Genomic DNA, 19,555 nt, shown 5'->3' with positions numbered 1-19,555 from the left:
TCCTATAAAATGCAATAAAAATTTGTATAAGAGCATGTACTACAAATGTTCTTAAGGTAACTATCGCTGGTGCATTAGCTCTTGAAGCATGGCACACTAAGGGCGACACTGCTTCACTCATTACAAACTTCTTTGTTTCTACGCACCAGGCATGGTGTGCAGTTTTCATATTGGTAGCATGCCTTTGTAAGACTTTTAAACAGTGACACTTTTTTTATAAGTGAACTTTTAAAGGTAAAGACTAGTTGCTCTTTCCTATATGTCTTGCAATATTAGGTTTCAATTTTTACTTTTTTTTTCGCTGTTTTTATATAGTTGCTTCGTGAACATTGGAGGATGTACAAAAAATATCAGTGTGCCACCAAATCATCTTTGTTTCAGCAAAAAATTTCTGCTAAAATACATTTTATAAATTTTAACAAACACAAAAACTAATCAAAAAACTCAAATTATTTTCTGTTCTTACAACATTGGTAACCAAATCTTTACTACTTAACCCTCTTAGTGCCAGCCTCTGCTAGGATGGTAGTGCTAATAGTGCCAGGTCATTTTTAACTAAATTGCATCTCTAGAGTTTAATTTTAATAACTTTTTAACCTTTACTGTTATAACTATGAAATTTTTTACTGTTTATAGATAAATGTTTTCTTCTGTCTTTTATCATGTTTAAACATAAAAATTTTCATCTTATTTTGTTTTTGTTGTTTTTTAAATTAAAAAAAAAATAATTATTAAATTTTTTTTATGGATTGTAATGTGGATAGGGAGTAGTTTTGACAGTAATATTCTTTGGTTTGAATTTTTTTTTAAATATTTAATTGTTTTTCTATATGATAGTATAGTAGTAATGTAATTTTTTCCAATATTTATTCTAATAATAATTTTTTGAAAAAAAAAAACATTGCTTTTCTAACTGTGTACAATACAAATGAAATATTTTCTTAGCGTAACTCCAACTATATAGTGTATTTTGACTCCTTATAATTTTTTAATAATTATAAGTCTGTTATTAATGTATTTAAAAAGTAAACTATTTAATTAAAAAATTATGCATTGCTATTGTATGTCTTTATACAAATTTAGGTGAAAATGACTTTCAAATTTTAGAAGAAAAATATTGTCTTGGTTTGATCAGCATTTTGCATTATCACATTTTTTTCAATTAAAAATATAAAACTAATTGGTAGTTCATGATAACAACAACGATAAATCCATCACAACTATAGTCAAATACATATTCACTGGTCCTAGCAGCTGTGTTTACTAAAACAAACACCATGCAATCCTTTATGGCATTTTGCACAAACTGTCCTTGAACGCTTTCTTTTTCCTCCCTGACGTTTACTCGATACACTGCAAACACAACATTCTTTTTCTTTCTTCAATGGCAGTTTCAGAATTCCTGATGACCCCACACTTTCGTTAGTGTCACCAGGTTGTTAGTGTTGCTGTTCTAGCCACTCTTTTCCGAGACTGTCCACTACAGCAGCGACGAACTCATATCTTGTCAGAATGTTACCATCTGTATTCATTTTGTACAAAATATAACTGTTGAGTACCATACTGCCAAATATATTGAAACATACTTTTTTCCAGTATTTCAATGACCTTCTTTCGTCGAGATAACAATACAGCATCATATCACTTGTGTCTATACCACCCATGTATTTATTGTATTTGTGAATGATTTCTGGTTTTTCTCGCACTCTCTCTAGTCCGTGCCGTTTTTTAGTACACTGAACATCTTCTGTTTTTCCATTTGTTGATAGTAAAATTACTGGTTTTGTTTGAGATTTCTTTTCGCGATATGCCAATAACAGCAGTTCATTACTTTTGAAATACCTTTTCTCCCCAACCTGAAATTTATTTTGCCTGTGTAATTCGGCTGGTAGATGCTTCCTGTTCCGCCTAACAGTGCCAGTAAGGTAAGTACCTTCAGAATAGAGTTTCTGTGCAACTGGTACACTTGTAAAAAAATTATCAACAAAAATGTGATAACCTTTTCGTGGTAAATTCACACCTGATAATAGCTTCATTATCACAGTGTACCCAAGACCATATAGTTTTATGCTAGTCTTATCTAATTGATCTTTAGCACCACGGTATACATAAAATCCCATGCAGTAATTGACAGTACTGTCACATAGCATCCAAAATTTTATTCCCCATCTATGGTGGTGTTTGTTGGGAAGGTATTGAAGTAATGAAGTATGGCTCTTTGTTCCGACCAAACTTTCATCAATGCTCAGCATTTGGTATGGAGTGAAGTGGTGCTTGAAAACATTATTTGCGTGGTCAATAATTGGCTTGAATTTTCCTTCTGGATCATAGTTTGATTCGCCTGGTAGACCAAGGTTTTTGTTATCCGATAGTTGGAAAAATTTTAGAAGTAGTTGAAATCTATTGCGAGAAAACATTTTTCGAAACCATGGCATGCTGCGAGAAGGAACAGTAGACCAATATGAGGAAAGTGTAGGCATTTTTATGAGGCCCATATTTATTATACATACTACAAATGCTTTCATTTCAACAACTGAAGTTTTTTTCCAAGAAATAGCTCTTGAACCTGTACCTAATTTACCCTTGTTCTGTGATAAAAACTGCTGAGCATATCTATTGGTTTCCTTTACAAGAAGCTGTAGTAAGGAAAAAGTAAACATTAGCTGGAAATATGCTATGGGCTTCGAGTTTCGAGGGGGTAAATGTTTTGGTCCAGCATTTTCTAAAAACTGGGGTATGTTGTGTTTTGGTGGTGAAAAGTTTTCACAAGAAGACCAGATTATATTATTTACGTCAGTCTGTTCATTTTCATCGGACGAATCACTTGAACTATCGCCTGAATTCGTACGAAGTGATGCACCGGCTGGAATATAATTATCCGCAGCCACAGGAGTAAGTCTCGGTGTGTTTGAAGTAGATGGTAAATGCTCTTCCTCATCAGTACTTGTATCGTTGTCGCTTGTTGTATCACTTTCACAAATATCACTATCGAGCGAATAAAAATAGTCGAGCATTTCTTTGTCATCTTTACCCGCAATGTAACTTCTTTTCCGAGACATTATTATGAAAACGAAAACAAAAGCCTTGATCGCACAAAGTTTCGCGGTAGTATTAGTTTGAAACAGAGTAACATCACTTTCCACTGAGAAATAGGCGGGAAAACGTGTTTACTATGACTACTACAATAATAATTTTCAACGCAGAATAACCAACGGTATAAAATCCTACGCAATTTGTAATATCCACGAAACTGGTAGTTACATATATCGTTTACATAAATGAACCATTGTTGTCATAACTTTGAAAAAAATACATTTGTAGAAATTTCTGGAAAACAGTTTATTTATAAAAGAATTAAAATAAAGAATTTACAAAAGAAACAATTTTTTTTCAAAAGGAAAAGTGTTTCTTTAGAATAAAAAATGCAGCAAAACGCGGTTTCTTACGCTGTGCGATGTCCAGCAGTATGACACTCATACTCTCTGTTGTGAGAAAAAAGAACTAAATAGTAGGGCACATACGCTACCTGTTTACAGAAAAAGGAACTAGATAGTAGGACACTTCATTAGAGAAAGGTAGAATGCGCTGCTAGTAACAAAAACCTGTCTTGAAAACGGAAAAAAAAATCGGGCCGATTTTTCGGCCCTGGCAATTCTCGCACAACAAGGCAAGGCCGATTTATCGGACTTTGGCACTAAAAGGGTTAATATTTATGTCAAGTGTATGTCGGTGAATGAGTCAACCTGCGTAGCGCAGTTGGATGCATGCCGGCTTACGGTGGTTGGGGTGTCTGTGTTGGAGTCCCCAGTTGGCCACAGGCATAAAGTTGTATCTGTCTAAGTTTGTCACCCATTTATCAAAGGCTATGAAACAGTCAAAACTATAAAAATAAAATAACAAGGAAATCAAAAGAAGGGTGGAGGGGGGGGGGGAGAATGGTTTGCTGGTTGGTAGAGAAAATCACCAGCCAGAAATAAAAAAAAAGGGTAGAGTTTGGTTTTGGACTTCGAAATCCCAGAATCGAATCTCAACCATGTAATATTTTTTTTACTGTATTATTTTATAGTTTATTGTTGCAATTAACTCTATTTTTTTTTTAGCAAAATATCAATATTATTAATTTTTATAACTTTTAATAAGTAGCTCAGTCCATTGGTTTCATTACTTTACACTAGCTAGGCATTAAACATTTTATTTTTTTACTTATATAAAAATTAATCTTATACAGTGACACGGGGGGGGGGGGGGGGTCGATCGGTCGGCTTTACGGTGGATTGTTAGTGGGCGCCACCGCGTGGTACGGCACGTGGACCCGGTGAGACTCCTAACTCAGGGCGTGACGTCGCCCATGTGAGACGTGATATCCCCCCTTGAAAACATCTAGCACTAATTCCTGTCTGCTCTCAGCGTCGGGCACGCTTTTCCCTACGAAGTGGGCTTTCAGGCGTCCCACACGCCGTCACTCTCCACGTGGTCACACAGATTGAAAATAAAAGAATAATACGTGAAATTAACACACCTGATTTATTCCGCTAATTCCGCTCACACACGTACACGGTTGAAACTATACAAAACGCCCGCGGCACGAATCGGTTTATAGGTGATGAGCCACCACGTGGTCACATGTTGAATTACGTAGTACAAGATAAAAGACCAAGACTGGCCGTAAATTAATTAATAAAGCAGTCCCCCGACCGAGAGCTGCTCCGAGGACTAAAAGAAAGCGATTGAGATGAAATTAAAGTTAACAGAATTACTTCGCAGAGAATACAAGCGGTGAGGTCCCTGGAGTGCTGATGCGTCTGCTCTCGGTCGTTGATGGCGGAAGACTGGGCTGAGATCATGGCTCGCTCGACTAACATGGCGTCCTCCCGCCGAAACAATTACCGTTAAAAGATATTAGCGAATTCGTGCCACGGGAAATTAAATTAACATGACAATAAAGCTTTGAAAATTATGTAACAATTTTTGAATGAATTTTAAAGATTGTACAAATTATAATTATTAAGATTTAAATTTAATTATTGTCTAGCTTCGGGTTTCCTCGGGAATGTCCGGAAACGCTATGATATTTTAATATATAAGTTAAAAAATAAAAGTACATAAAACCCTCCCGGCCGATCTGCTGTCACGTTGCACTTAGGGAATATAAAAACAAACAACACAATTACATATACTTATGTTTTTAGGGGTACGGCGCACTGGCTCGACAGCGCCCTCTTGCCGGGCGAGCACACACGCACACACACGTACGCACGGGTAGGCGGGAGGTTTGAATGGAGGGTGGATGGTGTTTGGGCGGTGGCATATCGGACTTACAGGGGGCTGTAGGCTCGAACGATGTCAACAGTTACAGCGATTGTTTGGGAATAGGTGCATGCATGCTTGTTTTTTATTTTTATATAATTTAAATATATAGTGTTATTTCGTGTTTGATGAAATTTTGTGCCATTGATCTTCAAAACTAGAAGAACAAGTTATTTAAAATCCACCCCCATTTTAACCCCCACCCTCCTTCCCCTTAAAGTTGGATTTTATTACTTTGAGGGCGTTCCGGTGTTAAGGTTTGAATACTGGTGGAAAATAATGGGCGCCACCACGTGAGTGGGCACGTGGACCTGGCTTGAAACTCTAACTCAGGGCGTTACGTGGCCCATGTGCGGCGAGATATTAGCCCTCCTGATTTTAAATACAACACCTGTTCCTAACCAAGCCCGCTCTCAGCGTCGGGCATGCTTTTAATTAACCGCAGTGGGCTCTTAGGGCGTCCCATACGCCGCTGACTGGTTAAGGACCCACGTGGCTCCATCCCCCCCCCCTCCCCCCCCCCCCCCACCCCCCCCCTTCCCCCCCCCCCCCCCCCCCCCCCCCCCCGAATACAAAGACACGTGACTCAATTAAGTTGGTTTTTATTTTTACTCACGTTACACGCCCTTACACAATCCTTCCTTGATACTGTTATAAAACGCCCAAGGCACGAATAGAATTAGGTAAGGAGGCGAACCACGCACGTGGTCGCCTCAAGCCGTTACTTAATACACGGATGACCAAAAACTCCGGAGAGTAAATAATTATTAATTAAGCAGTCTCTCCGACCGAGAGAGGCCCCGAGGATATAAAGAAAACAATTTGAATAAATTACTTAACAGAACTAATTCTCGGTGAAACAATGGTGATGTCCTCGGGGTGTCTGCAGAGACGTCCGCTCTCGGCCGGCTGTAGAAGGAGACTGGGCTGAGACAAGGGCTTGCGGAAGGCAACATGGCGCCCTTCGCGCCGAACACAATTACCGTTAACATCTTAGCTATTGCGTGCCCCGGGTTATTATTGAAAATAACATGAACTCTTTATAAAAATTAGTACATCACATCCATGACCAGACTGTCTGTAATTATTACTGATATGGTAGAAAACAGTTTAAATCAAGTTACATGCTAGTTCCTCCGTCGCCCGCTAGGGAGCGTCCTTGTCCGTGCTTGCACGTATTTTATTACAAAAACATCATAAATTAATTAAACAAAAGACACTCACATGCATAGCCGTCGTGACACTATTTTGGGGCGAAAAGAAAAGGATTACAATAATTATTACTACATATAGGGGTGCGGCGCACTGCAGCTAAGTGCCGTCTTGCCGGGCTACCAACACACGCGCACACGCACAAGCGGGAGGTTTGAATATGAACAGAGATGGTGGTGTTTGGGCGGTGGCATATCGGGCTCAAAGGGGCCACAGGCCTGGACGACGTCAACTTCTGGGTGAAATTTCACCCAAATTACAAATAAAGAAAAATAAAATAGTTTTATGTCTATTATTACATTTCATATTGGCTTTCTTTCTTCAAAATTAACATCACTAGTTCCATGACATGAAAATCTCTTGGTAGGGATACAAAACATGATTGAGATGTATTCAGTTTAAAAATTATTGTCCTCCTGGTCTGCACATCAGCTTGTCAGAATTGCACCACTGCACTCCACATGAACTACCAAGCAAATATTTTGCATGTGGAAATGAAAATGTGTTGGATATTTGGACGCACAGTGTTTATTCCATTGACACCAATTTCCTCATAACTTACATTCCATCAACCCTGCACTGCAGGTCTCACCACATTTCATTCTGTAGTGATCATAATTACCAGACTATACTCCAGATCCGATTACTCTACAGTCTACACCCTTGTATACAACTTAAATCACTCTGTAAAACTAAAGTTTGGCATTGTAAACACTTCATTATATTTAAATGTTTTTCCAGGCCCAAAGGAAAACCCACATATTTGTTTTAAATATGACTGTGGGAAACAATCCCATGTTCCCCAAGTTGATTTTTTTGGGTCACCATTCATCCTTCACAAAGTGACTCACTTAGAATGTTCCCAAGGACCAAAATATTATGATACGAAAGCAGAAACTTCTCAAATGGTAAGTAAATGTTTGCAAAATTTCTAGGCATCAGAATTTTTTAAATAGTAAGACCTGCAATTGTTAACTAAGAACATATTTAGTTACTTCCTCTTTGCAATAAACCATTAGTATAAGTAGTGTGTTATCTTTTTTTTTTAGTTATTTGATAATATTTAATCTAATTATTACTGAACTGTTATAGCTGACACTCAACTTTAAAATACCAATTAACACAACGATCATGCACAGAATTTCATTTTGTGTAGAAGAGGTATATACTATTTGCCTACTGTTTGCTTTAAAATTCTTTCCTTGTGTTGGGAATGATAAATGTTTTGAGGATATGAAGGTGTGTCTGTCCCCCTATTCCTCCTGCATTAATACACAACCTTTAAAATGCTATCTTTAACAAATGATTGACAAAATAAAAAATTAATAAGTAGACTTTTTTACTGTTATTAATTAAACAGCAACTCTTTTATATATAGAAAATTTATGATTTGTTTTTCAGGAGGATCATCCCAACAGTAAAAAAAAGATTTCATGTCTGCAACACCAAGAAATTAGGTTGCCCTGCGTGGATAAATGTCAAGTGTATTCAGGTTTTTTTCTCAAATCACACTTAACATGGATTAAGAAAAAACTTGTGAGTTTTGAGCTAAATTTTTCATGTTACAAATTTTTTTTATTTCTTATATGTGTTTAAATTAATAAATTTATCACCAATATGAACTTGTAGTAGTTTACAAAGTAAGTTTTAAACAGAAAGTGAAATGGCATAGTCTACAACATAAAATAAGTTTTGAGCTTTTGACTGAACAGTTTTATATTCATGACATTCTAGTAGATGAACAATTTCTAGTAATAGTAAAATTGTTCATACAAGTATGAACACAGGTATAAACAAGTCAACATCTATACTTTTTTCCCTTGTAATCCAGTTTCATGTTCCTAAGTCAAGTGTGGAGTGATGAGATTAGAATGGTGCATAGACAGAAATAATTGGTGAAGTAAAAGGCAGTACCCTTATAAAACCCATCAATTACCTTATGGTAACATCCAATATTTTTACAGTTTCAAAAAAATTGGTTTTTATTCTTCTGGAAGCATGTTCAGTTAAAGAATTTGAATGACTTAAAAACGTAAGTCATTACCAAGTTCATGATCTACTTAATTTTTTGGAAATACACAAACTGTTAACACAATGAGGCCCATAAAAGTTATCACCATTTTCCTTACATTTTTGTCTAGTATTTACAGGCTCTAGCATTAAACCATTAGGAGAAAATAATTGATTGCCTCTCAAGTGCTAATGCCAATGATGTAATAGTCACACTAGGCCATGAAGTAAGACATTCATTAGTATTCACAGCCATATCCTGTTGTTTTTCGTAGCAAAAAATGTTACAATATTAAATCTGTACTGCCAATCTGGCCTAAACAGTATGATTCAAGATGGTGAGTAACAATACCCCCCAAAACATAATATGATTGTGTTTTACAACTGCCTGCTACTAAACAATTCAAACTAACTAAATACAGTTAAGATACATTACAACTCATGATTGATATTTTAAATAGATTTATTTACATATTTTTTCCTGTGTTTGGAGTTTAATATACTAGTAATATATTGGAACATGAGCCTTGAATATACGTACAATATTTGAAATAAATATACTAAAAAATTTGATTATTTATTTATTTAGTTTGGTATGATTCAAACCAGTACATACTGTGTATTTGGTAAAAACAAACATGATTAATATAATTTGACATCCACACATACATTTTTAACACACATTTTTGTACAAGAGCATTCACTAACATGTATTTTCAGTAAAATGAAGTACATAAAAAATAAACAAAAAGGTATAAATAACATAAGTACGTAAGTAATAAGGGTATTTTAAATAGTACAGTCATTTCAATTATAATGGAAATAAATTATGTAATAATATTTGTACAAGTTGCTTACATGCATACTTTACTTTTGCACTGGATTCTGAACTTTCTTTACATTATTTTTTCAGGCTTTACAGAATCTCAGGGAAGCATTGAGACAAACACTACGAGCTGAAAGTCACTTGCATTTTTACATCAAGGCCAGCACAGAAACAAGCAACACACACACAACTGCTTCAACAGAAATTTGTCAAAGACTGGACCGAAGCATCATGAATGAAATCAAAAGAATAGTGGGCAGTGGCATAAAATCTGTACGAGATGTAAAAATGCTGCTCTCTCAGCCCATTGAGAAACAATTTGGTAATTGTCAAAATTACCCTGACCAAAATAACAGTGGCTTCTTCCCCAGTGACTCAGTAATATATGGTTACATATACAGAACAATTTATGATAAGCATAAAACAACCATTGACCAAGAAGCCTTGCAAAAAACTTTGGAGGATTGGAAAGCTACAATTCCTGATGACTGTTTTTTTATAGAGCCTAGGAAGAGACGGAGAATGGCTCTGATGTTACCTTGCTTTTCTGTCACCAAACACAATGGCAAAAAGACTTACTTGGGCGTTATGGCCAAGTATGTTTATTGGATGCGACCTACAAAATAACAAAATATTCTATTCCTTTATTTTTTCTGGCCGTAAAAACTAATGTTGGATACAGTGTAGTGAGGACATTTGTCATCCAAGCAGAGAGTACTCATTTGATTCAAGAGGCTCTAAGTATTTTTAAAGAGTGGTTACTGGACTGGAAGGAAAAATTTTGGATTACTGATTTTAGCGAAGCTGAAATATCTGCTATCGAAAACACATTTCCAGATTCCACTGTATATTTGTGCGCATTTCACAGAGAACAGGCATGGCAAAGATGGTTAAGAAAAACTGAAAATTCAGTTTCTGGAGATCCACAAGACATTTTAAATTTATGGCGTAATGTTGCAAACTCATCAACAAAAGAACAATTTCATATTCAAGTGAATAGCTTGAAAAACCGTGATATCATGAAAAAAAAATCCAAAAGCTGAACAATATTTTTCAACACAATGGCTCTCTGTAGCTTATCGATGGGTTCAGGCATTTCGTGAAAAAGACTATGCAGTTGTGATCAATACCACAAATGGTGTAGAAAGCCAGAACAGAGTCCTAAAACACTCTTACTTGTAACACAATTCTGCAAAATCCCTTACAACCATGCTAACAACAGTCATCAAAAGTTATCTTCCTGACTCGTACAAAAAGTATTGTTTAAAAAATACCACACCCAAATTGTACAACCCTCAAATTCCAAAAATACCTCCATAACAGACCAGAAAGTTTTATAAAACACATTTAACCAAGACTTATTACAGCTGAAACTGAGTACAACAGCAGCAGTATTGTGGAAATTTCTGTAGGACTTTTTGGAGTTCCACAGTCAAATACCTAATGCCAATCAGTTTTACATGGTAAACTTTGATGAAACTACCCTGCAAACATATGTGTGCTGTGTTTTAGTTTTTGCCATCTTGGGACTTTGATAAGATGAATGCAGCATACAAAAATCATCCGTGGATTACTTTAGATACCAAACACAGCTATTACACTCATAGCAATATAGACACTCCTGAACTTCCTTCAGAAAAAAATCCAAACAAGCAAAATACTGGTCAGGATGAGCCTGTAATACATTCAAATCAACAATCAGGCAGTGAAAGTGATGTCAGGGACATGCAGAAGATGCTTCGTGAACATGCAAAAATTGCAATGGATTTGTCATACATGTGCACCAACACTGAAGTCTTACAAGAGACAATATCATTACTCCAGCAGCAGAATCAGAAAATGAGACTATTGCAACCAACTTTATGTGGCTTGCCTCTTTTATTGCCAGGAAACCAGCCAAACCATAAACTAAGATCTGTAAAAAATGTAATGAAAAAGTACAAATCCATTCCCCTAAGAAGAAAACCCAAAAAACATAAGTCGCAAAATTTTGTTCTAGAGTAGCTCCCAGACCAGCATCACATGTATTTGTATTTGATAATTTTTGTGTTTATTTGTGAATGTATTGTTTGTACACAGCATCACATGCATTTGTATTTGATATTTTTTGTGTTTATTTGTGAATGTATTGTTTATACACAGCATCATCCCATGCATTTGTATTTGATAATTTTTGTGTTAGAACTTTTTGTACATAATTTTTTGGAAATTGATTTATTGCTTTTCTAAATTAAATATTTACAAAATTTTAATATAAAATAAGACATAATTTTCTCATTAAAATTGACAATGTAGGTATGAGTTTTGATATAAAAAAAAAATGTTAGAAAATATTTTTCCTGAAATTCAGTGGAGCAAACAAAACTACTAATTTTTTAAAGCAAGAAAGTTTTGTATTTTTACTTAAATCAATTTCTTTTGTTTGTATTTAAAACAACTGGTGGCCCTTGTACATTCAACAAACTCAGTTGAGTAAAAATGGATCAATCACTTGAGGTTCCCTTTAATCTCTTTATTTTACTGTGTTTTATTATTTAGATGGTCCGGTATTGGTAAATAATATAGCCATACCACTGCAACAATGGTAAAAATACAATATTTGAAAATTTAAAGAGCAAAACCCATTCGGTCCTAACCAGCAGTTTCTTGCAGCAGGAAAATAGTGGAGGGGGGAGGATGAGGGAGGGAAAGATTATCGGTTAGACTCGGTAGTGACCATGGACTTTCGGGGGTTCTGAGTCACTTACTTTGGCAAGGCCTAAATATTTTGGAGAGGAATCCAAGCAGTAAGCCTGGTGGGTATGGAAGAGCCCTCAGAGAAAATGGAGCCTTTTCTGGGTTGGAAGGGGGGGGGGGGGGGAGAATTATGATGATGATGTACAGTTTTGTACAATTTTTTTGTAATTTATCTTTAAAACTATCTAAAGTCTTTCCTGGTTAGTTGTACTTGGGTAAGTTTTAAAATGCTGACATTGAAATTCTGTGATAATGTGCATTGTCTGAGGCTACAAATTTAAGAACGTTTTATGTAACATTGAATTAACGAACACTCATTTAAAATCGGTAAGGTATTGACCATCATGTTAAATTACTTGCAACAACAATTATGTTTTCACACATTTTCATTAATGTTTGTAAATATTTTTAAAATAAAACTTAACAAGCAAAGGAAACAGATATGGAAATGGCCGGCATGATGCCCTGCTAGGCACAGAGCCACCCCTTACTGTATGAGCCTATTTATTCACTAATATTTACATACTAGTTTTTTAAATTGTACTACACATAAGTCTCTGAACAAAAGAATGCTAACCTAATTATTATATTTGCAAATCCGGTGTCTTCCTTTGTTCTGCCATAAAACCTCCTTTGCCAGCCGAACAGTTGCTTGTCACCTCGAAGACAGCCCATTCTGAAGTGCAGGCATTGTTTAACAAAATACTACTAGTCAGCTTATGCACACATGTAGCCTGCTGTGTTATAATTTATTTACTGATTTTGTGGCGAAGTTATGGCTTTTAACCTTCTCTTACCTTAACCATAGTACTACATAGCTTCAAATAATCATACTTTATTAACTTGTATATACTAACCTAAACTTAAACCTAGCAACTAAAACTCCAGACAATTAATTGCACTACTAATTTAAAATTACAAGAACTTAAAACAGGAGTATATACAGCAGATATACAAGTGGTTAGAAACATTGCCTATTCATATAAGCGGAAGTGGTTGTAGAATCACTAGTGACATTTAACAAGGTATTTCGCAACCTTATGTTTGAAGGGGAGAATGTTTCTGAGCCTCACAACTCTGCAGGGAGTCTGTTCCAGACGTGCCATAAAAAGATCTTGCAGTTTTATAACTGTGCTGCAAATTAGGAATTAGGTACTTTATCTGGTGCCTGGAAGTTAGAATCATGTCCAAGGTTACATCCTCGGGGCTAGGACCCGCCAGAAGTATCCAGAGAGACAGCAGTGCTATTGATGGGAAAATGCGATCAGCTTGGGTAGCCAGTATTCCACCAAAAATGCCACACTCTCGGCAGACTGGCCATCTCTGGAAGCCCCCTTCTGTAAAAAAAATATAAAAACAAAAACACTTTATAGTATTTAATCATATATTTTCATGAAATAATTTTTTATTCGTAATAGTGGTCTTGAGATAGCATGACTTATGTATTCTTAATGCAGTAATTATAAGTTAATTAAATATTTTGTAAGTTGTGAATTGTGTAATCTCATAATACTGTCAGTACTACTATTGCAATATTTACATAAAATAAAAACTATTCATCTAGTAATAGTGAAGAAAATGTTGAAAGCTTAAATGTCAACTTAATGTAGAGAAGGTATATACATATTTGTATACTGTTTTCTGAAAAATATTCGTAGAAATACAATTATATGTTGGTACTAGACTTAGTGTTATGTACATATACATTTAAATAAACTATAGGGAACTGTATGTTTGTCTCACTACAGCACATCTATTTTCAATAGCCTATTTGTATTCCTGTGAGTGCAACTGTGAACAAAGTTATTTAATACTGAAAATGTGAAGGTCGCACTATGTTTTAATTTCCTTGGAGCAATTTATTTAACTTATTTTGTTTGCATTACGGTAGAATTATGAAACATTAGGGTACAATATTGTTGTGTGGCCACAAACCTAAGACAAGTATTGTAAACTGCAAACCAAGGAAAACCATTTGAGAGGGAATAAATCATCACTGGTAAGAGCCCTCTCCCCCCCTCTCTCTTCTCTCTTTCTCTCTCTCTCTTTCTCTCTTTCTCTCTCTTTCTCTCTCTCTCTCACTCTCTCTCAAGAGAGTAGGGTGGTCAATGGACCTTTTGATCCTTTGGTACTTGATGCTTAGGGTTTTAGTTTAGTATATTGCAAGGTTCTGCATGAATCAAAATTTAAGATATAGGAATGATTAATTATCATAAGTTGGAAAAAAAGTAAAATAATATCTTTTAACTTATTCAATGTAGGTACGATCATTATTCATTGTTATACCACAACCTTTGATTATGTTCGGGATCTTTCGATGTACTAAATTAAAACTATAAGCATCATATACCATAGTATCAAAATATATGGTAACATGGTGTCAGGATAGGGATCAACTTGTATATGTGATACAGAACTTTTGCTATCACTGTTATGTAACAAAGTTATGTCCACAATATTTTTGATGTACTAAATTAAAAGATCAAGCATTATGTACCACAGGATCAAAATATACAGGATTATGCCATCAGAATCAAGGAATAAAATTGGCTATATTATATAGAATTATATTTCTGTAGCTAACCTATCAAAACATCCCACTATTTCAGACACTATTTAATGTAGTTAACATAACCAACCATTTGCACCAATTTACAGTATTTTAAATGTAGCTAACTTAGTCTATCCGAACATTGTCATTCAAGATTGTCACAATACTTTGAATACATAAACCTAAGGATTTGTTAGAACAATAAATTACTTTTAACATCAAACCAACCTTGTTTGGAATTTATATTGGTTTCAGATAGTCTTTCTCCTTCATAATTTAACCTCAATTATACCATTTTTTAAGAAAAAATGTATTTAGTTGCATCAGGAAATTACCTACACTGGAACAGTAATTCAGTAAGTACAAAAAATACTTCAGAGACACACTTTTGAATTATTATTTTTTTAATTTAATCATACACTTGCAATTGGGCTTCCACTAATGAAAATTGATATTCTATAACTATGTGGGCTAAATATAAAAATAATTACCCTCAAAGCTAGCTATCGGACGTTGTGAAAATGTGAATTTGAAATAAATAACGATAATGCTTTGCAATTTTGAATCACCCAAAACATCTTGGGTAAAAACACATACTCCTCCGTTAAAGCCAAATACGTTAATTAGAAGCAACAAACAAAATTACAACATTCTTTATATATTTCACTATCTTACACAGCTCTTAATTCTAATGGCAGTCTTTCATATAAACATAAACAACCACAACGCTCAGTCGTAAGTAACCAACGATTATCCACCTCCGGCAACAGCACCTTACCTCTTGGAAAAACAACCACCCATCTCACTTATTTTATTCCAAAACATTTTGCTGTGGGTGCTCGATGTGTGTGAACAGTAGGTTACCCGTCTGGCCACCGGACCGGGTAGTCATTGTCCGAGCGCCAGGCCGAGCGGTCATTGTTCGGGCGGCGGGCCGAGCAGGCCGTGGCCGGGCGATGGCTCAGTGTTTTATATATTTTTTAAGTACATTTAATTTTTATGTATTCTGTTGTTCCCAATACAGTGTGATTTTTTACACAAATAAATATAACAGGTAATACATCGAACTTTGTGTATAAATTTATAATTTCTTCGTGACCTGCAACCTGTATGTTCCACTCATCACCAAATTTGAGCTAGCCGGAGGTGGTGAGTGGTAACAAGATACCAAACAAACAGTGCTGTTTTAAGTAGCACTTATTTTTCTTTTTAATTTCTTATTATTCAAACATTTTTATCTGGTTTTCTTGAAACTGGACTGTGACTTTCAGGTGTATCCCTACAACCCTACTCTTTGTTCAGTTTACATGGGTGAAATGATTTGCATACACATTGCTGACAATTTCCCATATATCGATGTATTCTGAGTACCCATCATCAGCTGTTTATATATTAAATATAGGTTCCTCTTCAAAATAATTTCTCATTCATTTAAATAATATTGGTGATATTTTTCAATATTATATCAAGGTAAAAACTACTGTAACCAACAGTAAAAATTATTTTCAAGAACATAATCGTAGTGCAAATTAAACTGTCACTAACTATAGCAAAATCAAAACAAAAAAATTAGATATTTTTTAAAACTTAAAGCCTAGTAAATAAAAGAAAAATTATTAGGCCTGTGCGTAGCTTCGATTTAGTCAAGTGAATCAAATTGAAAGTCTTTTTAATATTAGATTTGACTTCCCCGGAAATTTGCTATTGTTATTACCATGCCAGATCAACCAGGGGTGTCCTACCAACCATTTCAGATTTGGATGAAATTTGGTACATGGTATCTTCAGACAAATATAAGAACCTGTATTTTTCATTTTTGAAATATTGTCTCTAGTTTGGAATTTGAAGCCCTTCCTAGTTTCCCTTTGTTTGGTGGAATTTTTTTATCCGCAACCAAAGTCGAGTGACACATCTTTCTTCAACTTACATTTGTAATAACAGTTAATAATGTAGAATCATGAAATTCTCCATACTTATTCAGAATTTTACGTATATTTCAAATATCACTCTTAAAATGTGATTAAATGCCCGGAAGTACATGCAATGTATGTTAGAATTGGAAAAAATGAATTACCAAACATTATAAACACCAGTTCATTAAACCTATTATAACTTTTTTTATTAATCTTTACAATTTTGGGCTTGGTACCATTAGAAATAGTACAAAATTTGTGGAATAAAATTTATGGACATTTACCTTCCTTCTTTATAAAAGCAAGTTCTTTGTGAAATAAGTAGTTAAGATGATAATAATAAATCAGGTTTTTTGTTTACAAAATATTTTGTACATGTAAAAGTAATTTGTAGTAAAATTGTTATTGCAAAAATTTTTGAAATAATGATTTACCCTTGTTGGAAATGCACATACATTTAATATACTGTAGGCCTATATATGAAAAATACAAATGAAAAGGAGAAGAAAATGTTTGAAGAAAAGTTATGGTTCAATTAATATTTGTTCACTCAATCAGTTTTCATAATATTGCATCATTTTGCTTAAATGTAGAAGATGTAATATTTAATATATTGCATTATCTAATTGTTTACTGTAGGGTGATCTCATAGAAGTCTTAGGAGATGCTATTTTTCTGTGCACTTCAACAAGTTGTCTGGGATTGTTTCATCTTTGAGTGTTGACATGTAGCTGGTTTTATTTATTTTTTATAAGTTACTTGCTTTGTATTTTCTGACATAAGTAGGTAAAACTGACAGTTTTTTTTTACAATCTACAGTGGCTATCAGTTTATATGAAAAGTGTAGTGTAGGTCTTTTTATTAATATTGTGTGTCATATAAATACATACATAGACAAGAACATAATTCTTAATGCTGCTGAACTTCCTGATGAAGAAACATAAATTCTGCTTTGGAGGATAGATGGATTCACTCTGCATTCAAATTCAAGTATATTTTCAATCCACTATGCATCACTCATTAAATATTACAGGGAAGCTTTTAAAAAAATGTTGTGACCCAGCAAAGAAACATAAAAGGTCTACAAAAAGGGTCATAAGACCTATATTTCTTCAAATGGTCACAGATGCAAAAAGGAATGCTGGTGTTTTGTTAGTTCCTGGACAAAAGCTTTGTTCCAACTGTAGAACAAAGTTATTTCAAGAACAAGAGTTTGAAAATTCACAGAATAATTCTAACAAAGAGGAAGGCCCAGACCCTCACTGGCTTACACTGACGAAGAAGACCTTAGTGACACTACACCATTTAAAAAGGAAGATTTTAATTTAAGCATGAGTACTCTTGATGTATCACCCTTAAAACTAAAAGGACTTTCAAAGCATTCAAAATTAATGTATGGTAAAAGAAAGATAGCTGATGTCAAAAGTCAAGTGAAATCAAAAGTAGTACCATCAGTTTTGAAGCTACCAGATAATGAATTGCAGTAAGGAATTACTGATGAAGACTTAACTTGAAGAGTCTGTTATTAAGAGGAATACAAGTAACTTACATTTTCTAATCAGTCAGATGAAAGAAAAATTGAAATATGCAACATTCATAAGAGAGAAGTTCACACATTTTATCAGTTGCACCTAATTCCTGGTTACGAAAGAAAATTTCAACATAATTCAATGTTTTTGAGTACATAGCAAGTTGGAGAAAGAAAAAGGAATTATTTCATATCCAGAGCCTTTGTAAGGTCAATAGTTTTCTGTTGAAGTTGTTGAAAAAATTACCAATTTTTATCAAGCAGATGAAAACAGCAGACTAATGCCAGGTGCCAAAGATAAGATAGTGTACACAAAAATGTTTATGAACAAAAGCACCTAATACTCTGCAATTTTAAGGAACTACACACAGCATGCAGAGAGAAATTTCATTGTGATAAAGTAGGATTTTCTAAATTCTGTGAGCTGCTGCCGAAATGAATGGTGTGTCACAGTTGGTCAGCCAGGTACACATTCTGTCTGTGTTTCCTCAACACACCAGAATCCAATCCTCCTTTAAAGTACTATGAATTTAGAAAAATCAAAGCTAAAGGACCTTATCAATTTACTGGTATGTGATAGTGAAAACCATGATTGCATGTTAAGAATCTGTCCTAACTGTCCAAATTCTGAAAAAACTACAAGAATACGTAAGAAACATTTTTACTGACTTTGATGATGAAGATGAAATTTAGTTTTACCAATGGGTAACCACTGTCAAACTTTGTGAAACAGAGGAAAGAAAACATTCAGCCAAAGGAAATACTAGTTTTCATGGACTTTGCAGAAAACTATTCTGTACTTCAGAAAGGATGGAGAAACATGTAATATGTCTTTGTGCTTTATCTCAGATTACCTAAACCATGGTGTTTGTTCTCTTTGTATATGAGGTTCAAAAAAGATTGAGCTTACTAATTCATGAAGAATTCCTTAACATTAATCAATTGTAGTATATCACAGACGGTAGTGCAGCACAATACAAGAATTTTAAAAGTTTTGTCAACCTCTGCTATCACTTGGAAGATTTTGATTTAAAAGTATCTTGGACCTTACATGCAAAAAGTCATGGTAAAACAGCTTGTGATGGCGTTGGCTTTGACTACTGTAATTCTGTAATATTTTTTTTTTACTCATATAAACTTATGTACTGTATGTTTGTACAGTAAACAAAAATTCTATCAACCAAAACTTTTCTTTAGGTGTGGTGAGGGTGTGAAGGTAAATATCCATAAATTTTATTTTACCATTTTGTAGCAAATTTTGTGCTCTTTATAATGGTACCAAGCCCTAGATTGTAAACATTATAAAAAAAAGTTATGATAGGATTACTGAACTTATATTTACAATTTTTGGTAATTCATTTTTTCCACTTCTAACATAATTTACACTTACTTCTGGGAATTTAATTGCATTTTACGAGTTACCTATATTTTAAATCTAAATAAAATTCTGAATAAGTATGTTGAATTTCATG

General features: G+C 34.5%; 1 protein-coding gene across 3 annotated transcripts in view; it reads left to right on the top strand.

The window, feature by feature from the left end:
* Nucleotides 1–19,555, top strand: part of LOC134533251 (gastrula zinc finger protein XlCGF57.1-like) — a 37,226-nt gene that overhangs the window by 11,324 nt on the left and 6,347 nt on the right. The window contains exons 5-7 of one of the 3 annotated variants that reach the window (XM_063370681.1): nt 7,261–7,427; nt 7,921–8,055; nt 9,443–11,499. The exons of the other annotated variants lie outside the window; for them this stretch is intronic. Of the exons in view, the coding sequence (XP_063226751.1) occupies nt 7,261–7,427; nt 7,921–8,055; nt 9,443–9,982 (842 nt within the window). The 3' untranslated portion in view covers nt 9,983–11,499. Of the gene's footprint in view, nt 1–7,260; nt 7,428–7,920; nt 8,056–9,442; nt 11,500–19,555 lie in introns of those variants that run through there. 3 annotated transcript variants of the gene reach the window in all.

This window comes from Bacillus rossius, chromosome 6 (assembly GCF_032445375.1).
Source record: "Bacillus rossius redtenbacheri isolate Brsri chromosome 6, Brsri_v3, whole genome shotgun sequence".
In the NCBI taxonomy this organism is placed as follows: domain Eukaryota; kingdom Metazoa; phylum Arthropoda; class Insecta; order Phasmatodea; family Bacillidae; genus Bacillus; species Bacillus rossius.
The sequence above is the reverse complement of the archived record's forward strand: the minus strand, read 5'-3'. Positions and strand labels throughout refer to the sequence as shown.